This window comes from Schistocerca cancellata, chromosome 2, assembly GCF_023864275.1.
Source record: "Schistocerca cancellata isolate TAMUIC-IGC-003103 chromosome 2, iqSchCanc2.1, whole genome shotgun sequence".
NCBI lineage: Eukaryota > Metazoa > Arthropoda > Insecta > Orthoptera > Acrididae > Schistocerca > Schistocerca cancellata.
In genome coordinates, this window is record NC_064627.1 from 470,316,437 (window position 1) to 470,339,874 (window position 23,438).

Here is a 23,438-nt window from a genome sequence, read left to right on the forward strand (position 1 = left end):
TGGGTTTCCATCTGAGCTCTTGATGTTCATACAAGTGGTTCTCTTATCTCCAAAGGTCTCTTTAATTTTCCTCTAGGCAGTATCTATCTTACCCCTAGTGAGATAAGCCTCTACATCCTTACATTTGTCCTCTAGCCATCCCTGCTTAGCCATTTTGCACTTCCTGTCGATCTCATTTTTGAGACGTTTGTATTCCTTTTTACCTGCTTCATTTACTGCATTTTTATATTTTCTCCTTTCATCAATTAAATTCAATATTTCTTCTGTTACCCAAGGATTTCTACTAGCCCTCGTCTTTTTACCTACTTGATCCTCTGCTGCCTTTAATACTTCATCCCTCAAAGCTACCCATTCTTCTTCTACTGTATTTCTTTCCCCCATTTTTGACAATTGTTCCCTTATGCCCTCCCTGAAATTCTGTACAACCTCTGGTTCTTTAAGTTTATCCAGGTCCCATCTTCTTAAATTCCCACCATTTTGCAGTTTCTTCAGTTTTAATCTACAGGTCATAACCAATAGATTGTGGTCAGAGTCCACATCTGCCCCTCGTAATGTCTTACAATTTAAAACCTGGTTCCTAAATCTCTGTCTTACCATTATATAATCTATCTGATACCTTTTAGTATCTCCAGGGTTCTTCCATGTACACAACCTTCTATCATGATTCTTAAACAAAGTGTTAGCTATGATTAAGTTGTGCTCTGTGCAAAATTCTACCAGGCGGCTTCCCATTTCATTTCTTAGCCCCAATCCATATTCACCTACTACGTTTCCTTCTCTCCCTTTTCCTACACTCGAATTCCAATCACCCATGACTATTAAATTTTCGTCTCCCTTCACTATCTGAATAATTTCTTTTATTTCATCATAGATTTCTTCAATTTCTTCGTCATCTGCAGAGCTAGTTGGCATATAAACTTGTACTATTGTAGTAGGTGTGGGCTTCGTATCTATCTTGGCCACAATAATGCGTTCACTATGCTGTTTGTAGTAGCTTACCCGCATTCCTATTTTCCTATTCATTATTAAACCTACTCCTGCATTACCCCTATTTGACTTCGTGTTTATAACCCTGTAGTCACCTGACCAGAAGTCTTGTTCCTCCTGCCACCGAACTTCACTAATTCCCACTATATCTAACTTTAACCTATCCAGTTCCCTTTTTAAATTTTCTAACCTACCTGCCCGATTAAGGGATCTGACATTCCACACTCCGATCCGTAGAACGCCAGTTTTCTTTCTCCTGATAACGACATCCTCTTGAGTAGTCCCCGCCCGGAGATCCGAATGGGGGACTATTTTACCTCCGGAATATTTTACCCAAGAGGACGCCATCATCATTTAATCATACAGTAAATCTGCATGCCCTCGGGAAAAATTACGGCCGTAGTTTCCCCTTGCTTTCAGCCGTTCGCAGTACCAGCACAGCAAGGCCGTTTTGGTTATTGTTACAAGGCCAGATCAGTCAATCATCCAGACTGTTGCCCTTGCAACTACTGAAAAGGCTGCTGCCCCTCTTCAGGAACCACACGTTTGTCTGGCCTCTCAACAGATACCCCTCCATTGTGGTTGTACCTACGGTACGGCTATCTGTATCGCTGAGGCACGCAAGCCTCCCCACCAACGGCAAGGTCTATGGTTCTTAGCATACCCCCACAAAAAGAAGTCCATTGGTGCAATGTCAGACGACCTTGGAGGCCAGGAAATGGGATCATCCGTGCCTATCCACCAATCTGGAAGTGCCTGGTCTAGAGCATTTCGCAAAGTCAGAGCCCAATGTGGCGGTGCACCATCTTGTTGGAGACTGTATGTCTTGGCAGTCTGCCAGTTCTTCCCAAACAGCTCTGGCATATCAAGGAACTTATCAGAATTAACTGTTGTTTTCTGAGGAAAAAAATTTACCCACAATACTGTCAACCATCAAACAACTCAACACGTTTACTTTTGGGCTCTTACATAGTTCTTCCATCACATTATATGATTTGGTTGCGCTCCAGATGTGAATACTATATTTGTTTACCTTACGACAAATGTGGAATGTCGCTTCAGTAGAAAACACCAGGTTGTTTAGATTATTTCCATCCATCTCTAAACGCTGAAGAACACTAACAGCAAATAGCATATGTTGTGGCTTGTCGTCTGGTTTCAATGCACGTAACAGCTGTAGTTGGTAGGGCCTGTACAGCCTGTGTGTCAACATCTGCAACGATGAGTGCTTTCTATGCCATGTTTCGAAGTTCCTTTGAACGTGCATGTCCGATTTGGTCTGAATAGACCATTCCACACGCTGAGTCTTTTCATGAACCATTACCATTGTGCTTCACTCACGGCAACCTAAGAAACACACAAACAAAACAGAGTTTGCAACTTCCTGGCAGATTAAAGCTGTGTGCCGTACCGAGACTCGAACTCGGGACCTTTGCCTACTGCAAGTGCTCTACCATCTGAGCTACCCAAGCACGACTCGCGACCCGTCCTCACAGTTTCAATTCCGCCAGTACCTCGTCTCCTACCTTCCAAACTTCACAGAAGCTCTTCTGCAAACCAGGCAGAACGAGAGCACTCCTGGAAGTAAGGATATTGCGGCGACAAGGCTTAGCCACAACCTGGAGGATGTTTCCACAATGAGATTTTCACTCTGCAGCGGAGGGTGCGCTGATATGAAACTTCCTGGCAGATTAAAACTATGTGCCGGACCGAGACTGCCAGGAAGTTTCATATCAGCGCACACTCCGCTACAGAGTGAAAATCTCATCCTGGAAATATCTCCCTGGCTGTGACTGTGCCATGTCTCCGCAATATCCTTTCTTCCAGGAGTGACAGTACTGCCTGGTTCACAGAAGAGCTTCTGTGAAGTTTGTAAAGTAGGAGACGAGGTACTGGTGGAATTGAAGCTGCGAGGACGGGTCGTGAGTCGTGCTTGGGTAGCTCAGATGGTAGAGCACTTGCCGCAGAAAGCCAAGGTCCCGAATTCGAGTCTAGGTCCAGTACACACTTTTAATTTGCCAGGAAGTTTTATATCAGCGCACATTCCGCTGCGGAATGAAAATCTCATTCAGAAAACAGCGTTTGTCTGTCACATAAATCAAATATTGTGAGAATATCTCAATTAATTTGGGTGCTATAACACATTGAAGTTGTGGCGAACCTTTTTAGTAACCCTGTATTTACATCTACATCTACATGGTTACTCTGCAATTCACACTCAAGTGCCTGGCAGAGGATTCGTCGAACCATTTCCATACTACGTCTCTACCATTCCACTCTCGAATAGCGCGTGGGAAAAGGGAACACCTACATCTTTCCGTTCGAGCTCTGATTTCTCTTATTTTATAATGATAATCATTTCTCCCTACGTAAGTGGGTGTCAACAAAATATTTTCGCATTCGGAAGAGAAAGTTGGTGATCGAAATTTCGTAAATACATCTCGCCACAAAGAAAACCGCCTTTGTTTCAGTAACTGCCACCCCAACTCGTGTATCATACCAGTGACAGTCTCACCCCTATTGGACGATAACACTAAACGAGCTTCCCTTCTTTGCACTTTTTCGATGTCCTCCGTCAAGAGGACGGACAAGTGTAATGTAAGCTGTCTCTTTAGTGGGTCTGTCACATCTTCTAAGTGTTCTGCCAACAAAGCGCAGTCTTTGTTTCGCCTTCCCCACAATATTATTTATATGGTCTTTCCAATTTAAGTTGCTCGGAATTGTAATTCCTAGGTATTTAGTCGAATTGAGAGCCCTTAGATTTGTGCGATGTATCGTATACCCAAAATTTATTGGATTTCTTTTAGTACCCGTGTGGATGACCTCGCACTTTTCTTTGTTTAGTGCCAATTGCCACTTTTCGCACCATACAGATATTCTCTCTAGATCATTTTGTAATTGGAATTGATCCTCTGATGATTTTCTGGACGGTAAATTACAGCGTCATCTGCAGACAATCTAAGGGGGCTGCTCAGATAATCACTTTCATCATTTATGTAAATCAGGAACAGCAGAGGGCCCACGACGCTACCTTGCGGAACGCCAGATATCGCTTCAATTCTACTCTATGATTTACTGTCCATCACTACGAACTGTGACCTCTCTGAGAGGAAATCACGAATCCAGTCACACAACTGAGACGATACTCCATATGCACGCAATTTGATTAATAGTCGCTTGTGAGGAACGGTATCAAAAGCCTTCTGGAAATCTAGGAATATGGAATCGATCTGAGATCCCTTGTCGACAGCACTCATTACTTCATGGGAATAAAGAGCTAGCTGTGTTGCACAAGAACGATATTTTGTGAATCCGTGTTGGTTTATGTATCAATGAGTCATTTTCTTAAAGGTGATTCATAATGTTCGAGTTCAATATATGCTCCAAAATTCTGCTGCAAATTGAGGTCAGTGATATAGGTTTGTAATTCAATAGGTTACTCCTATTTCCTATCTTGAATATTGGTGTGACCTGTGCTACTTTCCAGTCTTTAGGAGCAGACCTTTCGTCAAGTGAGTGGTTGTATATGAATTCTAAGAAAGGCGCTATTGTGTCTGCATACTCTGGAAGGATCCTAATTGGTATACCATCTGGACTGGAAGACTTGCCTTCCTTAAGTGATTTGAGTTGTTTCGCAACACCTAAGATATCTACTTTTATGTCACTCATGCTAACAGCTGTTCTGGTTTCGAATTCTGAAATATTTACTTCGTCTTCTTTCGTGAAGGAATTACGGAAAACTGTATTTAGTAACTACGCTTTAGTGGCACCATCATCAGTAACATTTCCGTATCTATCGCGCAGTGACGGTATTGACTGTTTTTTGCCACCGGTGTACTTTACATACGACCAGACCTTCGACCATAGATACTAGTAGACTGGCCTTGCTGTGCAGAAGCTATACGGCTGGTGTGGCTCCAACATAAACCACGTGACTGTTGGCAAAACGTGGCGGGATTTCAAATCAGCGGTCTGCCATCCTATGTTTGTATCGGATTTTCCCCACATTTCTCAATTGACTGCCAAACGCTTCCAACAAAAACTACTTTCTTATTTGTGAAAAATTATGCCAGAACTACATTTGACCTGGATTTGTTCAAAGTACCATTTATAAAATCTAACAGATACATCGAACGCCACTCTGGTGGGCAGTGGGACGAAATTACTATAAACTATCAATTATAGTAAAATGTCGTTAAAATTCTTTTAAACAGTAAGAGTGGGCTCGTGTCAAAACTTTAAACATTGTATTCGCCACGTTTCGAGCTTTAGTCACTTATAAAAGAAAATGGGCTATGGGAATTATGTCAATTATAGGTGTCAAAATTGTTTACTTTAGGAGCAGGTCCATTTTAAAGTATCAATTTTAGGTGCACTTCAAAGGTTCAGTTCCCACTATTTTTACAAAAGTTTAAACTATTAGTTTAAAAAAATGATATTTTAGATGAAAGGTGAGACTTTGCAGTTTCAGAAAATAATTTTGGAGCCTAGGTTTAAAAATGACAGACACTGTAAATACAAATTATAGATATACATTGTAAATAATAACTAACCTATCAAAACACTTCTCCTCGAAGTGCTTCGAGCAAAGGCGCGTATGTGCAAACGGCTTAAAGTTTTTCCGTTCCAAGGCCTGTATCCAAAGCTGCCTTCGGTTTTCATCCTTACAGAACCTATGAGTCGGAACGAGAAACAGTTATACTTACTTCTGTAACCGAATCATCACAGATACTTTCCAAAATGTAATATGAGTCTGAGTTTACAGGCATCACTTTCAACACTTTAATTTACGTGATACTCTATTTCAAGTGTAAAAAACATATAAAAGTCACTTCAGCAGATTTCAATAAACGCATCTGCACTATCTTAGACACACTTACACGTGAAATGTAATGCTATTTCCCCAACAAAACGCTGAGTACAGCCATAAGCGCAACACGAAACTACCATGTTTTGCCAACATTCACGTGACTTCAGCCCAGAGATGTTGGAGCCACGAAAATGACGTCAGGGCCAGTCTATTATATTTATGGTCGAAGGACCAGACTCTCTTTGGGTTTTCTTCCATATTTTGAGACAATGTTTCATTGTGGAAACTATTAAAAGCTTCTCGCATTAACGTCCGCACTAAATTTCGAGCTTCCGTGAAACTTAGTCAGTCTTGGGGATTTTGCGTTATTCCGAATTTGGCATGATTTTTTCGTTGCTTCTGCAACAGTGTTCTGACGTGTTTTGTGTACCATGGTGGATCAGTCCCGTCTCTTATTAACTTATGCGATATGAACCCATCTATTGCTGTCGATAATGTATCTTTTAATTTGAGCCATATGTAGTTTACACTTACAAAATTAGCTTGGAAAGGATGGAGACACTCTGTTAGGAAGGCATCATCAAGAATATTTTTATCTGCTGTTTTGAATAGATATATTTTGCGTTTATTTTTAGTGGTTTTGGTTGATATGGTTTTGAGCCTCGTTACAATGACCTTGTGTTCACTAATCCCTGTATCCATCATGACGCTCTCTATTAGATCAGGATTATTTGTAGCTAAGAGGTCAACTGTGTTTTCGCAACCTTTTACAAATCGTGTGGGCTCATGGACTAATTGTTCAAAGTAATTCTCAGAGAAAGCATTACGGGATTAGTGCAATATTCCCCCTTATTTTCGATCACTGACCAGCTTGTACTATGGAAGTTTTCTTTATTTCATGATCACAATGGAACATAACTCATACAAGTCCACAACTGAAATTTGCAGGACAAATCTATGCTTTAATCCGCGATTATTGCAACATAATTGGTACGTTTTATTTCTTGACCAACTTCATCATGGTACACTTCCAACGTGAATTGCTGTAATTCGTTCTGAACAGTCTTACAAATGCCTCTGAACATTGATGCTTGAATGGAATGAACTTTAAGATTTTTATCCTGTTCCGCAATGAACTGAACAAGCTCTCGTAAAACCCCCATATTTTGAGCCCATCAGATTCATTGTGGCCCCTGAGAGCCAGTTCCAAAACACAGAACCGAATACGTTTTACAATGAAATTCAATATACATCTATTCTTTTCTACACATTTGTTGTAGCTGTCAATTGTTTGTCTATATTGTGAATCTGATTTCTGCTGAATGTTGGTTTTGCCTAGCTATAAAAGACTAAGCACATTATTTGTGTGTCACTTTGAAATTTCCTGTACTTTCATTTTGGACCATATATGTCCAATATCAGTAATTCCGGTCTTACACCAATGAACTTCAACCCCAAAAAACACACAAGGAAAACAAAACACAGCACTGTTTTCTTCAGTCTGTATGCTTTTGTGCTGTACGTGCCCCTTCACATTCCCACTTCACTATCACATCAGAAGCAGTGGACCTAGCAATGTTTAGGAGTGTGAAAATCTCCCGTACAGACGTATGACACAAGTGACACCCAATCACCTGAACACGTTCAAAGTTGGTGAGTTCGGCGGAGCACCCCATTCTGCTCTCTCACAATGTCTAATTACTACTGAAGTCACTGATATAGAGTACCTGACAGGTGGTATCACAATGCACCTAATATGAAAAACCTATGTTTTTGGGGGTGTCGGGATACTTTTGATCACATATTCAAATTACATATCGTTATAAATAACACTATTTAAGTGTATTATTTCTGTATTCAATTTAATTAAGGATTAATTAGCATTCAGGAATGCATTAGCATTAACTTGCAGAAAGATTGTAAAACTGGATTACAAGTATTCTAACAGGATTGCTAGATGGCAGATCATGTTTCTGTAGGTTCTGCACTTTACTGCTCTCTGGCAGAAGGAATGTAAAGCTCTGAGTAAGAGTAGCTGTGGCTCCATCTCTGCCATAAGAAGCATGTAGAAACCAACGGCTGAGCCTTTCTCACAGAACTTTATGAGGGCAAATGATGCCAATCTGCAGTTGGCTCCAAGCTTCAGAAAACTACCCCAAGAGAGCGCGCGGTGAAACGCGCCTCTTCAGATCAGAAAACACATACTCCGAAACAATGTTTTATGCACAGTTTGGATAGATTTCTCTTCCTTTCTTTTTTATAAAAGTGGTGCCACTGCACAGTGGCACTGTCTCAGAAGCCACCCCTGGTGACCTCTGTTTCTGAGTTCTTTGGAAGGCCTCAACCGGAGACTTTGAAGATTCTGTGACCTGCATAGCTGTCATTTTCATGACTTGCACTACAGGGTTGAGAACTGTATGGTCTTCCCAAATGGGTCAGGGACTACTAACATTCTGTGTGAGGTACACACACAAAGGATTTTTTTTACATTAGTCAACTACCCATGCAGTCCAGATAATGACAACTGTAGGTGACTCCAAGGTGTCCTCAAGACATCTGATAGTAAGGCAATAATCAGACTAGATGAAACTATTTCAACTCCTTTTAAAGCACGAAAAGAAGTCTGAGAGGGGTGTATTCCATCACCAGTTCTATTTAACATCCATGGGGAATATGTTAAGAGAAAAAATGTTCATGTCTGTACTGGCAGAATCCAAACTGGATGACAAAGAATCAGCAATTTACGATTTGCTGATGACAGCACACTGTGCACAGAGTAACAATTGGAAATGAAAGAAATACTGAATAGAGCTGAGACAGAAAGTGAGAAACTTGGTTTTTCAATTAATACGAAAAAAAATCAAGATCATAATAATTGATAGAGGTGAGTCACTACCAACTACTGATGAACGATCAGAATATGAAGAAGTTTATCACTTCGTCTGCCTGGCCTCAGTGGTTCAGAAAGAGGGTGGGGTTCTACCCAGGAAATAAGATGAAGAATTGTTCTGTAGGGATGCTGCATTGAAGCTGAGAGTGATTTGGGAAGACTGAGTATTAATTATACATACTAAATTGACAGAGCTGAAATCTATGGTGTTTCCAGTTTTCTTTTAGGGTGCTGAAACATGGACAGTAACTGAAGGGGACTGCAAAAGAATTGATGCTTTTGAGATGTGGACATATATGAGGTTGCTGACAAACAAACCAACAAATTAATCCTTCAAGAATCGAGAGTGGAGAAGAGGTTATCCAGTATTTGTTTCCTGTAAATCCTGCAGTTCTTTCATCATATAATTCAACACGAGGGGGATAACTTGGAAAGGATGATCATCCAAGGCGAAGTCGAAGGAAAAAGATTACAGGGACGGCCACTGAGAAGATGGATACATCAGATAAAAGAGAAGACCCACCAAACATGGGGCCAGCTACTCCACAAAGCTGAACACTGGGGAAAATAGAGACATATTGATAAGTGTATTGTGGTAGATGCTGTTGTCGTTGACGAAGATAATATGTGGTGGGTATGACAGGACATCCCATGATACAAAACTAAATGGTTTTTTTTTTATGAAAACTACTGAGAACACATACTTTGGGAGGCCATTTATGATGGAAATATATCAGATCTAATGGCATCAAACTGACCTGATCTGTTTAAGGATGTCCACATTGAAACTGGAATGAGTGACCATGATGCAGTTGTAGCAACAATTATCACCAAAGCACAACTGGAATTTATAACAAGTAGATGGATTTAGATGCTCAGTAAAGTAGATAAAGAGGTTACAGTGTTGTATCACAAGGACAAAATTAATACTTTTACCTTTCAGCATGAACAAATAGAGGAACTAAGATTACAAAAATAGTACACCAAACACTGGATACGTATGAACATTTTAGAACAGTTTATGATGGGAGAGATCCTTCAGGGCATACAGTGTCTGCAAAGAAGCTTCTCCGTAAGCAGTGACTATTGCAGAACATGTGTAAAACAAAGTGTAGGGCTACAGATACAGATATGCTAAATGACAAGCATTTGGCTGTCAAAAGAATAATATCTAAACCTTTCAAGAACTACTGTAGAAGAATATTATTGAAAGACCTCTCACAAAACTAAAGAAATATTGGTCAAGGCTGTTAATGGCTTAAAATGTAATATCCAAACACTTCTGGCGGACTCACGAACCACAATTGAGGGTAGCAAAGTGAAGTACTCCATTGTCAAACACTCTTTTAAAAAGAAAGGCACAGAAGACCTGTCACTGTTTATTTTCACATTTCTGCAAAGGTGAGTGATACAGCTGCAAAAACACTGACTGACTGTGACTAATAGTTGGAAGAAAGAACAGGTCACATCTGTTTATAAGAAGTGTACCAGAAGTGACCCACAAAACTGCTGTTCAATATTAGAATCTTAGAACATATCCTGACTTTGAAAATAATGAACTACATGGAACTGAATGACCATTGACAGTTACACAAAAACCAACAGTCATGCGAAACCTAACTCGCACTTTTCTCTCATGACATCCTGGAAGACATACAGATAGATGCAGTATTTCTTGAGTTAAGAAAACTTATGACTGGATACCACACCAACATTTTTAATGAAAGTGTGACCATATGGGATATCAAGCAAAATTTGTGATGGGACTGAGGTTTTCTTCGCAGGGAAGACAAAGCATGGAGTTATAGACAAGTGTAGAAGTAACTTTATGCATGTGCCAGGAAAGTGGTTTGGGACACTTGCTGTACATGTATACATTAATGACCTACTAGATAACGTTAAGAGTTACCACAGTCTCTCCCCACTCCCCCCTTTTTCTCTCTTTTACAGATGGTGCAGTTATCAATAGTCAAGTACTATCTGAAAAATCTACACAAATATTCTGTCAGATCTTTACAAGATTTCGAAGTTGTGCAAAAATTGCCAAGTTGCTTTACATGATCAAAATTGTAAAACTGTGCATTTTACATAATATGAAAATATAGTATACTATAACTACAATATCAAAGAATTAAATTAGAATTAGTCAGATAATATACTTATATATACCTGGGCCTAACTATTTGTGGAGATATGAAACAGAATGATCAAATACGTTTGAGTTATAGGTAAAGCAGGCAGTAGACTTCAGTTCACTGACAGGATCCTAAGAAAAAGCAGTCATTCTACAACAGCAATATCCTAGGATATTGCTCAAATGTTTGCCATCTATACTAACTAGGTTTGACAGAGGATATTCAATGTATATAAATATGGAAAGCAAGAATGGTCACAGGTTTCTTTGATTAATGCGAGAGTGTTGCAGAAATGCTGAAACCTGGAATGGCAGACATTTGAAGATAGTTTCTGTCCATCCTGCACAGTTCTACCTAAAAAGTTTCAAGGACCTGTATGAAGATAGGAATTGAAGGAAAGAGTAGTATTGAGGTGATCCTGTTTCCCTGACAGAACTGTCAAAACCGCACCCCTACCCCCTACATATAAAATATCTTTCTAAATGTTTTGCTGCACAGATTTAGCAACTTTTTGTATTGTTCATAGGTATAATAGAAATGAAGTATAAATGAAAAATATTACTTAAAGGAACTATATTTATACGAAATACTTCACACAACAATGTGTCACTGTAGCAAATGAATTACGATTTGTATAAACTTACTAAAAATATAAATATGTTTAGAGCTACTGTAAATTGTTTTTTGTATGATCTATAATAATGAAAACATTTTATTTGTTCCTCATAAATGATAAATAGTGTAAATTACCAATTACAAATTAAGGAAAAAGCATTACAATGAATAGTTGGGAAACTATCACTTTCCAGGAATAGTGTTGTTATTATAATTTTACTTTGAATTTCCTTGCTTTCAGCAAACTCAGTTCATTGATTATGTCACTGAAGTCAAGCTTAACAGGTGTGTCATATTCTGTTGATAACATAGCTAAAGTTGACACTCTTTTACTTATATTCAACCTTAAGTAGTTATTTATTATCTTTAATGCACAGGAACTGCTTTCAAAACATTCTGCAGTCACTGCCATTGTCATGAATGTCTTCAACACTGTTTCAATAATTCAATACATATTCTAAGCCACATTTTGAAAACAGCTTTCAAAATATCCAAATAGGAAGGAATGTCAGTGCTCTCCATCAGCTCTTTCACTTGGAATTTTCAAATAGCTACTTAGTTAAATAGCTCCAAAGTGTCAATATATATGTCGTATTTGGCACCAAAATCAACTGCAGATTTTTCAATATGAGATACAGCACTATCACTTAAGGGATTTAATAACAGGAAATTAAAGTAAGGTGAAATGGTTTAACGTATGCAAAATCTGTTTTCCACTTCAGGCATTATTCTATAAATAAGCAGTTTATCAGTATTGCTCCAGTCCTCAGTCAACAGAAATCACCAAAATTGAAAGTCTTCAGTCAAATATCAAATCTGCTTTAGCATCCCCTCGCCAATCTTTGAGATCCTGCAATACTGTAGTGAAGTAGCTGGAAGAACACTGTTGAACATGAGCGAGCTGTGTACACAGTATCTGTGTTAAGCTAGCACACTGCTACCACATTATCGAATTACTAAATGTATGAAAAAAAATGAAAAAGGAAATGATCAAGTAACTATTCTACAAATTCCTGGATGAAGCAATAAGTAAATTAATGGAAGGTAGCCATTCACATATAGGGGACTGGTGTGTGGAGAACAGAAACACTTATCAGGAAACTAGCTTTTCAGTGGTGTGGACATTGTTTCCTTTTATGTGTTTTCATTCTTCATACATCAGTCCACTACAGGTGATTGGTTCCCTTTCTCTTGGTTTACATGAATCATCAAGTATGTGTGTTGTTACCATGGTAAATGGTGTCACGTTCTCAATTTCAGCATGATTAACAATTCCTAAAAGAATGATGTTTTACAAATTATTAAGAGTATCAGTTTCTAAACATGCATTGAAGCCCAACCTATGCTAGCAAATGAATCATTAAAGTCATCCTGCGATTTGGCAGGGCTGAAAGTTTCCCACCCACCTATTAGCCTCAGCATCAGTAGTTTTAACACCATTAACTCATATTGCTGAATTTTTTTTACAGGAGATGCAATGAACAAGTTCATCAATGAAAACTGGCGAATTGTGATGGAAGAGATTCGTGCACCCATAGAGGAGACAATTGTGCAGGTTGTTGAAAGGATACTCACCAGTTTCACCAGTAAAGTACCCTACGAGGAGATCCTGCTTGCATAAATACCACATCAGTCTCTGCCATCATTGTAAACACTGAAGTACATGCATAAAAAAAATGTTCTCCTCTACGGATACTGGTTTTCTTTCTCTTCATTCCTTCCATAATAACTTTTTAACAGTCATGACATATCATAAAAAATATGTTTTATGCAATTAGTCAATGTAGTCTTGCCTGTCAGATTGAAATACAAACACAGGTGTACAGAAACAAATGCATGCCATACATAGATTAGGTTAGATTAGATTAGTACTTTTTCCATAGATCATTAATACAACACTTCGTAATGATGTGGAACATGTCAGGTTAATAAAAGGTGTCTATACAAGATATTACATTACACAAAATATGACATGACACTTAATATTTTTAATATTGTAGGGGTTGGGGAAATTACCCACTTACTATATCCAAAAATTCATCTAATGAGTAGAAGGAGTTGCCATTCAGAAATTCTTTTAATTTCCTTTTAAATGCTATATGGCTTTCTGTCAGACTTTTGATGCTATTAGGTAAGTGACCAAAGACTTTTGTGGCAGCATAATTTACCCCCTTCTGAGCCAAAGTTAGATTTAACCTTGAGTAATGAAGATCATCCTTTCTCCTAGTGTTGTAGCCATGTACACAGCTATTACTTTTGAATTCGTTCGGATTGTTAATAACAAATTTCATAAGTGAATATATATATTGTGAGGCTACAGTGAAGATCTCTAGCTCTTTAAATAAGTGTGTTCAGGATGATTTTGGATGAGCTCCAGCAATTATTCTCATTACACACTTTTATGCAATGAACACTCTTTTACTCAATGATGAGTTACCCCAGAATATGATGCCATATGAAAGCAGAGAATGAAACTAGGCATGGTAAGCTAATTTACTGAGATGTATATTGCCAAAATTTGCAATGACCCTAAGAGCATAAGTTGCTGAACTCAAACATTTCAGCAGATCCTCAGTGTGTTTTTTCCAGTTCAACCCCTCATCAATGCATACACCTAGAAAATTTGAATATTCTACCTTAGCTACTGATTTCTGATTGAAGTCTATATTTATTAATGGTGTCATTCCATTTACTGTGTGGAACTGTATATACTGTGTTTTGTCAAAGTTTAATGAGAGCCCATTTGCAGAGAACCACTTAATGATTTTCTGAAAAACATCGTTTACAATTTCAGCAGTTAATTCTTGTCTGTTGGGTGTGATAGCTATACTTGTATCATCGGAAAAAAATACCAGCTTTGCATCTTCGTGAATATAGAATGGCAAGTCATTAATATATATTAAGAACAGCAGAGGACCCAAGCCCGAACCTTACGGCACCACATTTTTGATTGTTCCCCAGTTTGAGAAATCACCAGTTTTTTTGCATAATATGTGAACTGCTTATTTCAACTGAGCACCTGATACATACATAAAACATATAATTAAAATGATGAACTCACATTTGACAGCAAGAGTTACAGTAACAAAAAACTGTCTTTATATGTTCAACCTTTTTTTATGTTGTGGGTTGCCTATCTTCACATCAAAGTTCACAGGACATGATATACGAAGGAGAGATTTCCAGTGATCATAAAACATCTAGTCAGACTACCATCTGCATATTGTATGTTGTTAGTATCTAGTTTCTTAAGGCACAGTTTTTAAAAAAAAAAAAAAAAAAAAAAAAAAAAAACACACAGAATAAAGACAACTGTATCCTCACAGAACACAATAAATGGGTTGACAGTGATGCTCACAAATGATCTAAATACTAAAATGAATCTACTATATCTCACTACTGGCTTTTCCATCAATTACAACTTAGCAGATATCAGCTGTAACCTTACTGTCAGAAGTTCAGAAATAACAGTTACTTAAAACAAAGTGTTATTCTGAGGAAAGTTAAACACATGCACAAACTCTCATTTCCCCATCACGCAAAACTAACAAATTGTTCTAAAATAGGGAGATACTAGCCATCTGGGTCTAATAAATATCAAATAATGTGATTACACAATAAATAACAGATGCAATGCAGGTAACTAAAAGTAACAATGTGAACTCATAGTAATTGCAGCAGAAGTTATTACGGTAAGTAAAGCAAGTAATAAGCTTTGCTTTATTGTTAATGCATCACAAATGGCAACTCATCTACACACTAGGAGAATCAGGGAAAGTCTAGCCATTTGCATTAAGTAAATGCGTAAGAGTATTATTACAAAATTGCAAGGTGCAGACTTGGTGGTACGTACTTACCTTCAGGATGCAAAATTTCAATATCACCAGCAGACACACTAAAAAATTAAAAAAAAAACTATTCTTAGCTTTAAGGACTGTTGGTTTCTTCCTCACAATGGTAAGAGGGAGAGAGTGAGAAGAAGAGTCATATCACTCAGACCTTTTGATGAAAGGAAACAACCAGATATGAGAACGAGGGGAGAGAATGAGCTGTCACAGTTCTTGGAATACCAAAATTCTGTCCATCCTAATATTCAATATATAATGAAATCTGAGAGGGCGAGGAGGCTGAGGAAGGCCACCTGGCTGAAACAAGTCACACAAATATTTTTTTCTCACCAAGTACTGCCTGGAGTATAATCACAAAACAAGATATGACAAAGCAAGTACTGTGGTGTAGGCTTCAAGTTTCTGAGAAATCATAATTATGGAATCTTTCTGAAAGGACATCAGGAAACCTTATAAACAAAGATGGAGGTTCCAATTTAATCAAGCTCTGGAATCTGTCACCCAGCTCATTAAGGTTTTAGCAGTCACATCAGCCATTTGAGCTGATATACAATGAGAAGCTGTAAGTCGCCCGAAACAAGGGGCAGAAGGTAATGAACTTACATTGAGTGATCCCTGGATTCAAACTAGGCAACAGAACCTCAATCTAGTTGGGTGAGCACATACACTGTCACTCCTTGGAGCACAGAACAAGGTCAGTGGTTAAAGTATTTGTCCAAAAAATGAAACTGCCAACTCAGAAAACAAACAAAAAATATCATAATACAAGAAGCGCTCTGTGATCATGGTACATTGCCAATCCCTCCAGCAGTTATCGCCAGCAGATGAAGCCTAATGATGCCACTGCTTCTTTATTCAAGTAGCTCCTCATTTGGTCTCATATGGCTCAGGGAACCTGGTTCAACAACACCCCCCCCCCCCCAAATCTCCTCAAAGAAAAAACATTCATAAATTACACAGTGCGGATGATTACTGTGAAGAATAGTGGTTTTCAGCCCGTGGGTAATTACCCCCTGAGGAGCAAAATGAAATTTTCTGAGGGGTAAATACAAGGAGTTTTCATTGTGTTTCAGTCACAACGCTATTTTGAAAAGATCATTACTATTTATTAAGTGATGAATATTAACAGAGCAGCCGGAGATAGTGGTCATGTGTGAATATGTTTGGGTTTTCCTTTCTTTTCTTAACAAGGCTTTACCAAAGTTTAGTATGTAACAGTCTTTTTGTTGTGCCTGTCTGCAACTCGTCATCTCATATGTATGGTGAGTAGCAATCTATCCTTTTCATAATTGTTCATTACTGTTACCACTATTTCATAAGACAGTAATACTGATTAAATAAGTTACCAATAATTACATTCTTTTTCCAATGCTAGCCTAATGCATGACACCATGTGGTGGGGTTGCAGCTAGTGAAACGAATGTACGAATACTATCTTCCTCCCATAGCCCACATACTACACACACTTTCTAGTTTTTACCATGCATCTATTACAACAAAACTGAGACCTATATGTTGCATATGCTTAAATATCTCATGCAAAAGCCCACTTAGAGTTGAAGGTCATTCCGAAAATCAGCCAAAAATTGTTTAATTATTCACTTCTCAACTGATAAACTGTGTAATTAACTATGTAATGGACAGTACTCTACTGTGACAACTGTAAGCTTTCTTTTCTGGTTGAGATGCACTGAGAATCACTTCATCAGTATATAGAGCGTATCAAAAAGAATCGTCTGATTTTAAAAAATCATAATTATATGTTATTTGATATATGTGTGTGCATGAACAACATACTGTTGGAAAGAGCAAACCTCGAATTTTACATGGTTCCCACTTGGTAGTAGCAGTGTGTGACCACTTCAGTTCTAGCAAAATTGGTGTAGGGACAACAGAAACCATTTTGTGTTCTCTGTTTTGCCTAGTGCAGGTCAGTAATAACTGCTCAGTGCGATTTTCGTAGTAGGTATGGTGTGGATCCTCCTACAGCAGAGAGCACTACACGACAGCATGAACAATTCTGAGAAACAGGTTGTTTGTGTAAAGGCAAATCACCAGCCATCCCAGACTGTCCGATACAGATATTGAACGCATCCACCATAGTTTCACAAGGAGTCTGCAAAAATCCATTCACCATTCAGCATGACAGCTCAACATGCCCCCGACGTCTGTTTGACGTGCGTTGCATCAACGTGTACACATGAAACTATACAAAATTCAGCTACTGCAAGCTCTTCATGAAGGTGACATAGTACAGTGTGTGGAGTTCCGTAATTTCATTCTTGGCAAGATTGAGGGTGATAAGTTTTCTTTCTCTTTCATGCTTAATGTATAGCGATGAGGCAATATTCCATTTAAATGGAAAGCTGAATCATTATAACATCACAATATGGGGTACACAGCAAGCATATGAGGTTGTACAACATGAGAGGGACTCTCCAAAATTTAATGTGTTCTGTACAGTTTCATGGGAAAAGGTGTGTGGTCCATTTGTCTTTGCCAAGAACACTGTTACAGGAAGCACATGTCTTGATATGCTTGAGAACTTTCCTTTCCAACAGTGGGAGACTGATTCGAACGACTCCATTTACCAACAGGATGGGGCACCGCAACATTGGAGTCTGGAAGTGTGGGAATTTTTAAATCAAAGGATTACTGAACGATGGATTGCTTGCATTGGACCAAATGATTCAACCTTACATTACTGGCCTCCAAGGTCACCAGACCTGACTGTATGTGATTATGTCTTGTGGGGGTTTATAAATTACTCTGTTTACATGCCTCCATTACCAACAACAATGAATGAACTGAGTCTTTGAATAACAGCAGCTGTGAAAGCAGTAACAAAAGAATGCTCACTGCAGTATGGGAACAATTTGAATACCGCACTGACATATGTTATGCATCTCAAGGGAGGCATATTGAACACCTGAAAAAGAGGCTTTTTGAATTTCCCGTCCACCAAAAAGCAAAATTCATTGTATATGTTTATTAGTTTCGGAAATACATACATGCCAAATTGGATGATTATTTCTGATACACTCTGTATAATAAAAGGTTATTAGAACCAAGCAGTACCAATTTTCTCATTGACTAATTAATTTGTGGTTTATTAAAACACCTAGAAAAGCTAAACAGCCATTTATCTTTCACCATTTTAAAAATGAAAGTGTTCAAAAAATTCTTTTTCTTTCTAATGTTTAAAAAGCCACTAATGTTGCTGTTGATGATGCAGGGAGGGGTAGGTGAGGGTACAAGAACGTGCAATGGTCTCAGAGCAGATGTGAACCATTGGTGTAGGATGATAAAAGCCTTCACCAGTTGAACACTAAAGTAGTTCACCTGAAGAACAAATAGCAACAGTCTAAATAATAATTTCTTTTATTTCTATTGATGAAGACTGATTATAATTATCATATGTGATGGCCACCTTTAGATAGTACACAGTGACTCAGAGCACTATCTTCTCAAGTGGTCTGGCTAAACTAATTTTGGTCAGATGTTACTCTCTCACAAAATATACTTCTCCTATTTAGGTGAGTGGGTTGGTGACACATTACTCGAAACTACCCCAGTCAACAGTCTTAATCAAATTCCTTGACTTGTGTCATCAAATATAAAAAGTAAAGTAATTGTATTATTCTATCCGTGTATGGTGGTTGAGAACTCTGGCTATGGATCAATTAACCGAAGAAATGACACAATTGGACAGCTATTTTGCACTTTGTTTTGTCATGGAACATTTTTAGTTTCTTATATCTTTATTGAATTTAATTTAGCTACAAAAATGTAACTTTTTTGCTACCAAAAATGCTGTTGCTGAATTATGATGAAACTTCAGCAGCTGTCCTGCTATTGGAGCCATGCATTAAAGTCATTACTGCTTTTATGTTGTAATTATTTTAGTGTTGTACCCAACTATTCTCAAGTTACTTAACACAAAATGAAATCTTCCATCCCATAGGCATCATACTGGCAAGTTAAATCATTAACTATGTATTTGAGACTTTACCAGTCTGAAATGACATTACAAATCACAGAAGTGGTGGTGGTGGTGGTGGTGGTGGTGGTGGTGGTGGTGGTGGTGGTAGTAATAGTAGTAGTAGTAGTTATAATAGTTTCGATTTGTATTTGTCATAACACTATCATGGAATGTTAAATAAAGGAAGCAATTATTCAAATTCACAGAAATTGAACTAACTTCAGCAGCAGCATTTTATTTAGAGCTAGAGCTACAACTCTCCATTTAGTATAATTATTTTTATAAATTCCAAAATTACAACTGCATAAAAGCACCATATTGCGTAGTCTCAGGAGACTAATTTACCATGAATTTTAAAATGGAGTAATACCAAACAGTTCTGGTTTAAAATCTTCTAAGCTTCGAAGAACAATTGTAGCTTCCTTCTTCTCAATATCAGTAGCTCGTTCATCTGGAACCATTACAACCTGCATTCCAGCAGCACGTGCAGCTTTCACTCCATTTGGTGAATCTTCAAAAACGAGGCACTGTAACAACAAAATGAATAGATGATCCAGAAAATTCTTCAAAATACTCACAAACTGAATCTTAGTAATGACGAGAAAAACGGTTGATCCAACAAATTCAGTCACAAGAAAAACAGAATTTATTATTAAGACCACATGTAGGGTGGAGAAATAAAGCTGCTTATAGCTCTTTTTGTGATCTGTTATCAGACTATTCTTCTCATAATGTCAATAGTTTTGGTGTGACAGTGTCTTCATTTATTACAAGATAGATTTTGCAGCAATTTTCTGTCAAATCAATATTTTTCACTCCCCATCTTCATGCACAATTTGTCTCTCCCTCAATAAATCACTGTCCTGGACCCCGTGCACTTACCTGTATGTCATTATTACATTGCACTTATATCTACAATTGATCATGAACTCATTAATTCTGTAGTTATCAAATAAGGTAGCACAATGTATGAAATATGGGACTTGCCTTCATGAGAAATAGCATTAAAATCCCTATCTGGCAATAAAGATTTAGGTTTTCCATGGTTTCCCCAAATCACCTAAAGCAAACAACAGGATCTCTCCTTTGGAAAGAACATGGCCAATTTCTCTTAATATCACTGCCTAATTCGAACTTGTGTTCTGTCTCTAGTAAGCTTACTATCACTGAATGTTGCACCCTAATTTCCCTTCCTTGCTTCCTTTACTCTTGTACCGTATTTACTCGAATCTAAGCCGCACTTTTTTTTCCGGTTTTTGTAATCCAAAAAACCGCCTGCGGCTTAGAATCTAGTGCAAAGCAAGCGGAGGTTCTGAAAAATGTTGGTAGGTGCCGCCACATCTAACTTCTGCCGTCGAATATATGTAGCGCTACACAAGCATGCTTTGTGGGCACAAAGATAAATACTGGCGCCAAAACTTTTCTTCTCCGCCCCTTGTTTCGGCCACTGCATTTTCTTACATTATCCAACGAAGTAATTACAAATTCCGTATTGTTCATCTTCGAATGTAGCAGAATTTCAATGTACTACGAAAATCTGACTGGCAAGACTGTTAGGGATGTTTGTCAATATGGCCAACTCTACGTTCCGAGTTTTTTCCTACCTGTGAGAAGAGATGGTTGCTAATAGGAACCTAATGAAATGTGAATCACATGCAGTATTCTCTTCACCATAAGAATAATACGAAAATAAACATTTTGCCATGTATTCTTTCGTGATTGCTGCTATCTCATTTAAATCCTGCATGCCTAATAAACTACGAAACTAGAGTGAAACAACAGCAAACGCGGAAGAACATACGTATCGTGTCATGTTTATATTCGTATTATTCTTATGCCTAATAGTGATATTGTCAGAAATGAAGCACGGCAACTGACTCGATTTTAAATGAAAGATGACTAATTTCTGTGCAGAATATGATGTGCTAAATAAGCGGCCGCAAACATTTTCAAACGGAGAAAAATTTGCGCCTAACTCTCGTTCAGAACATGTTCTATCATACGCAGTCTATTATTTGGTTCTTGTTGGTTATCAAATAAAGCAGCAGTGTAAGTAACAACAAATAGCAGTCTCTTGCCATTGTTTCGCTAATGAGACGATTCCTCTTTTTTTAAAAAAAAAAAAAAAAAAAAAAAAAAAGGCGGCAGTAGCGCGCATAAAGCAAGTCATGCCGCGAGCGGCGACAGGCCGTAAATATGCACTATCAGAATGCGACAAACAATGCACGACACAGTACAGTAATGCATTTTCAGCTTAGAGTGACGTAAACACCTATAACAAAGAAAACGGCACTTATCAGATCAAAGCAAAATAAGCAATCGATTCAAACCAGACGAAGCACGTGAAAAAGGAAGGGTACCCGTATAAATACGGACGGAGCGCCTGACGCATAGCAATGGCTACCTGGTAAAGCTTAACTGCTAAGCTTACGACTCGAACCAAACTACTGTAGCTGTATCGTCTTTCATTCGACCTAAATTGTGTCTCATATTACAATGGACCAACTTTGTTTCGATTTGGAGGTGCGGCCTAAAACTTTTCTCTTCCCTTGAATTTCGAGTCTCAAATTTCAGGTGCAGCTTAGATTCGGGAAATATTTTTTTCCTTTATTTCGAGTCTCATTTTTCAGGTGCAGCTTAGATTCGAGTGCGGCTTAGATTCGAGTAAATACGGTAATTAAACTGATGTCATATGTAGGAAACAAGAAGGATTTCTAACAATATTAACAGATTATGGGAGGTGTATGCTATCTTCAATTATTTTAGCAGAAACACTTCTTTGAAGTTAAACATCGTAAAATGTCTGATGTCAAAGAAAACAACATGTGTATCAATAGCATTAATCCTTTAGACTTCCCTGGGGAACATATGAAAAAACTTACATATCTTTGGAGGACACACTATTTAAGATATGAATGTGGCTGCATATCAAATATTAATTTATTTTCTGTAGTAGCTGCTAGAGCAGTATTAAATCAAAAGCTTCTTGAAATACAACACAATGAATCTGACTGGTCACCTTTACCTAAAGTTGCTGCAATAACATGTGTAAGGAATAAAAATTTATTTTCACAAGGCTGGTGTTTTGCATTCATGGGTGAGCCTGTTCTGTTCAAGACTGCTTATTACATTCAATCATAGGGCAGATTTTAGTAATTTGCAACAGAAAAAGTAAGTGGCATATAGGTCATTTCTGGTCACTTTCTTGTTAGGTGTGGTATGGGTGGTTTTCACCATCCTTCAATCTTATTCCACAGATGCTATGACAGTGGCACACAAATTTTTCTTCCAAGGTGCTGGGCCATAAGAAGTCCTCACTCACCTTGTTTCGTTTATACACTTCTCTTAGTGTGCGACGTGCCCACAATGCCACTAGGTGGCATTCAGTCTTATGGTGGGCAGTGGTCATAATGTTTTGGCTCAGCAGTTTATCTTTGCAATCTTTAACTATTCTACTTAGTTCATATTTTTCTATACTGAGGCGACAAAAGTCATGAGATACTGCCTAATATCGTGTCAGACTTCATTTTGCCCACCATACTTTAGAAACTTGATATGGCGTGGACTCGACAAGTTGTTGGAAGTCTCATGCAGAAATTTTGAGCCATACCTGCCTCTATAGCTGTTCAGAATTGTGAAAGTGTTATGGTGCATAATTTTGTGCATGAAGTGACCTCTCAACTATGTCCCATAAATGTTTGATAGGATTCATGTTGGACAATATGGGTGGACAAACCACTCTCACAAATTGTCCAGAATGTTCTTTACAAATTGAGAATAATTGTGGCCTGGTGACATGGTGCAGTGTCATCCATAAAAATTCAATCATTGTTTAGGAACATGAAATCCATGAATGGCTGCAAATGGTCTCCAAGTTGCTAAATATAACCATTTCTAGTTAATGAACAGTTCAGTTTGACCAGTGGACCCAGTCAATTCCATGTAAAGACAGCTCACACCATTATGGAGCCACCGCTAGCTTGTACAGTGCCTTGTTGACAACTTGGTTTCATGGGGTCTGTGCCACACTCAAACCCTACCATTTGCTTTTACAAACAGAAATCAGGGCTCATTTGACCAGGTCACAGTTTTCCAGTCATCTAGGGTTAAACTGATATGGACATGAGTGCAGGAGAGGCCCTGCAGGCAATGTTGTGCCGTTAGCGAAGGC

At 38.2% G+C, this 23,438-nt stretch overlaps 2 protein-coding genes across 4 annotated transcripts in view; one reads left to right on the forward strand and one right to left on the reverse strand.

The window, feature by feature from the left end:
• The window catches only part of LOC126155239 (protein takeout-like), a 67,244-nt gene extending 54,186 nt beyond the window's left edge, over positions 1-13,058 (forward strand). Inside the window, exon 6 of the mRNA XM_049916216.1 lies at positions 12,907-13,058. Within this exon, the coding sequence (XP_049772173.1) occupies positions 12,907-13,058 (152 nt within the window). The remainder of the gene's footprint in view (positions 1-12,906) is intronic.
• A 6,424-nt stretch (positions 13,059-19,482) lies between these two features.
• The window catches only part of LOC126161993 (probable pseudouridine-5'-phosphatase), a 47,815-nt gene continuing 43,859 nt past the window's right edge, over positions 19,483-23,438 (reverse strand). For all 3 annotated transcript variants that reach the window (XM_049918194.1, XM_049918196.1, XM_049918193.1), the window contains one exon: positions 19,483-19,794. In XM_049918194.1, the coding sequence (XP_049774151.1) occupies positions 19,621-19,794 (174 nt within the window). In that variant the 3' untranslated portion in view covers positions 19,483-19,620. The remainder of the gene's footprint in view (positions 19,795-23,438) is intronic.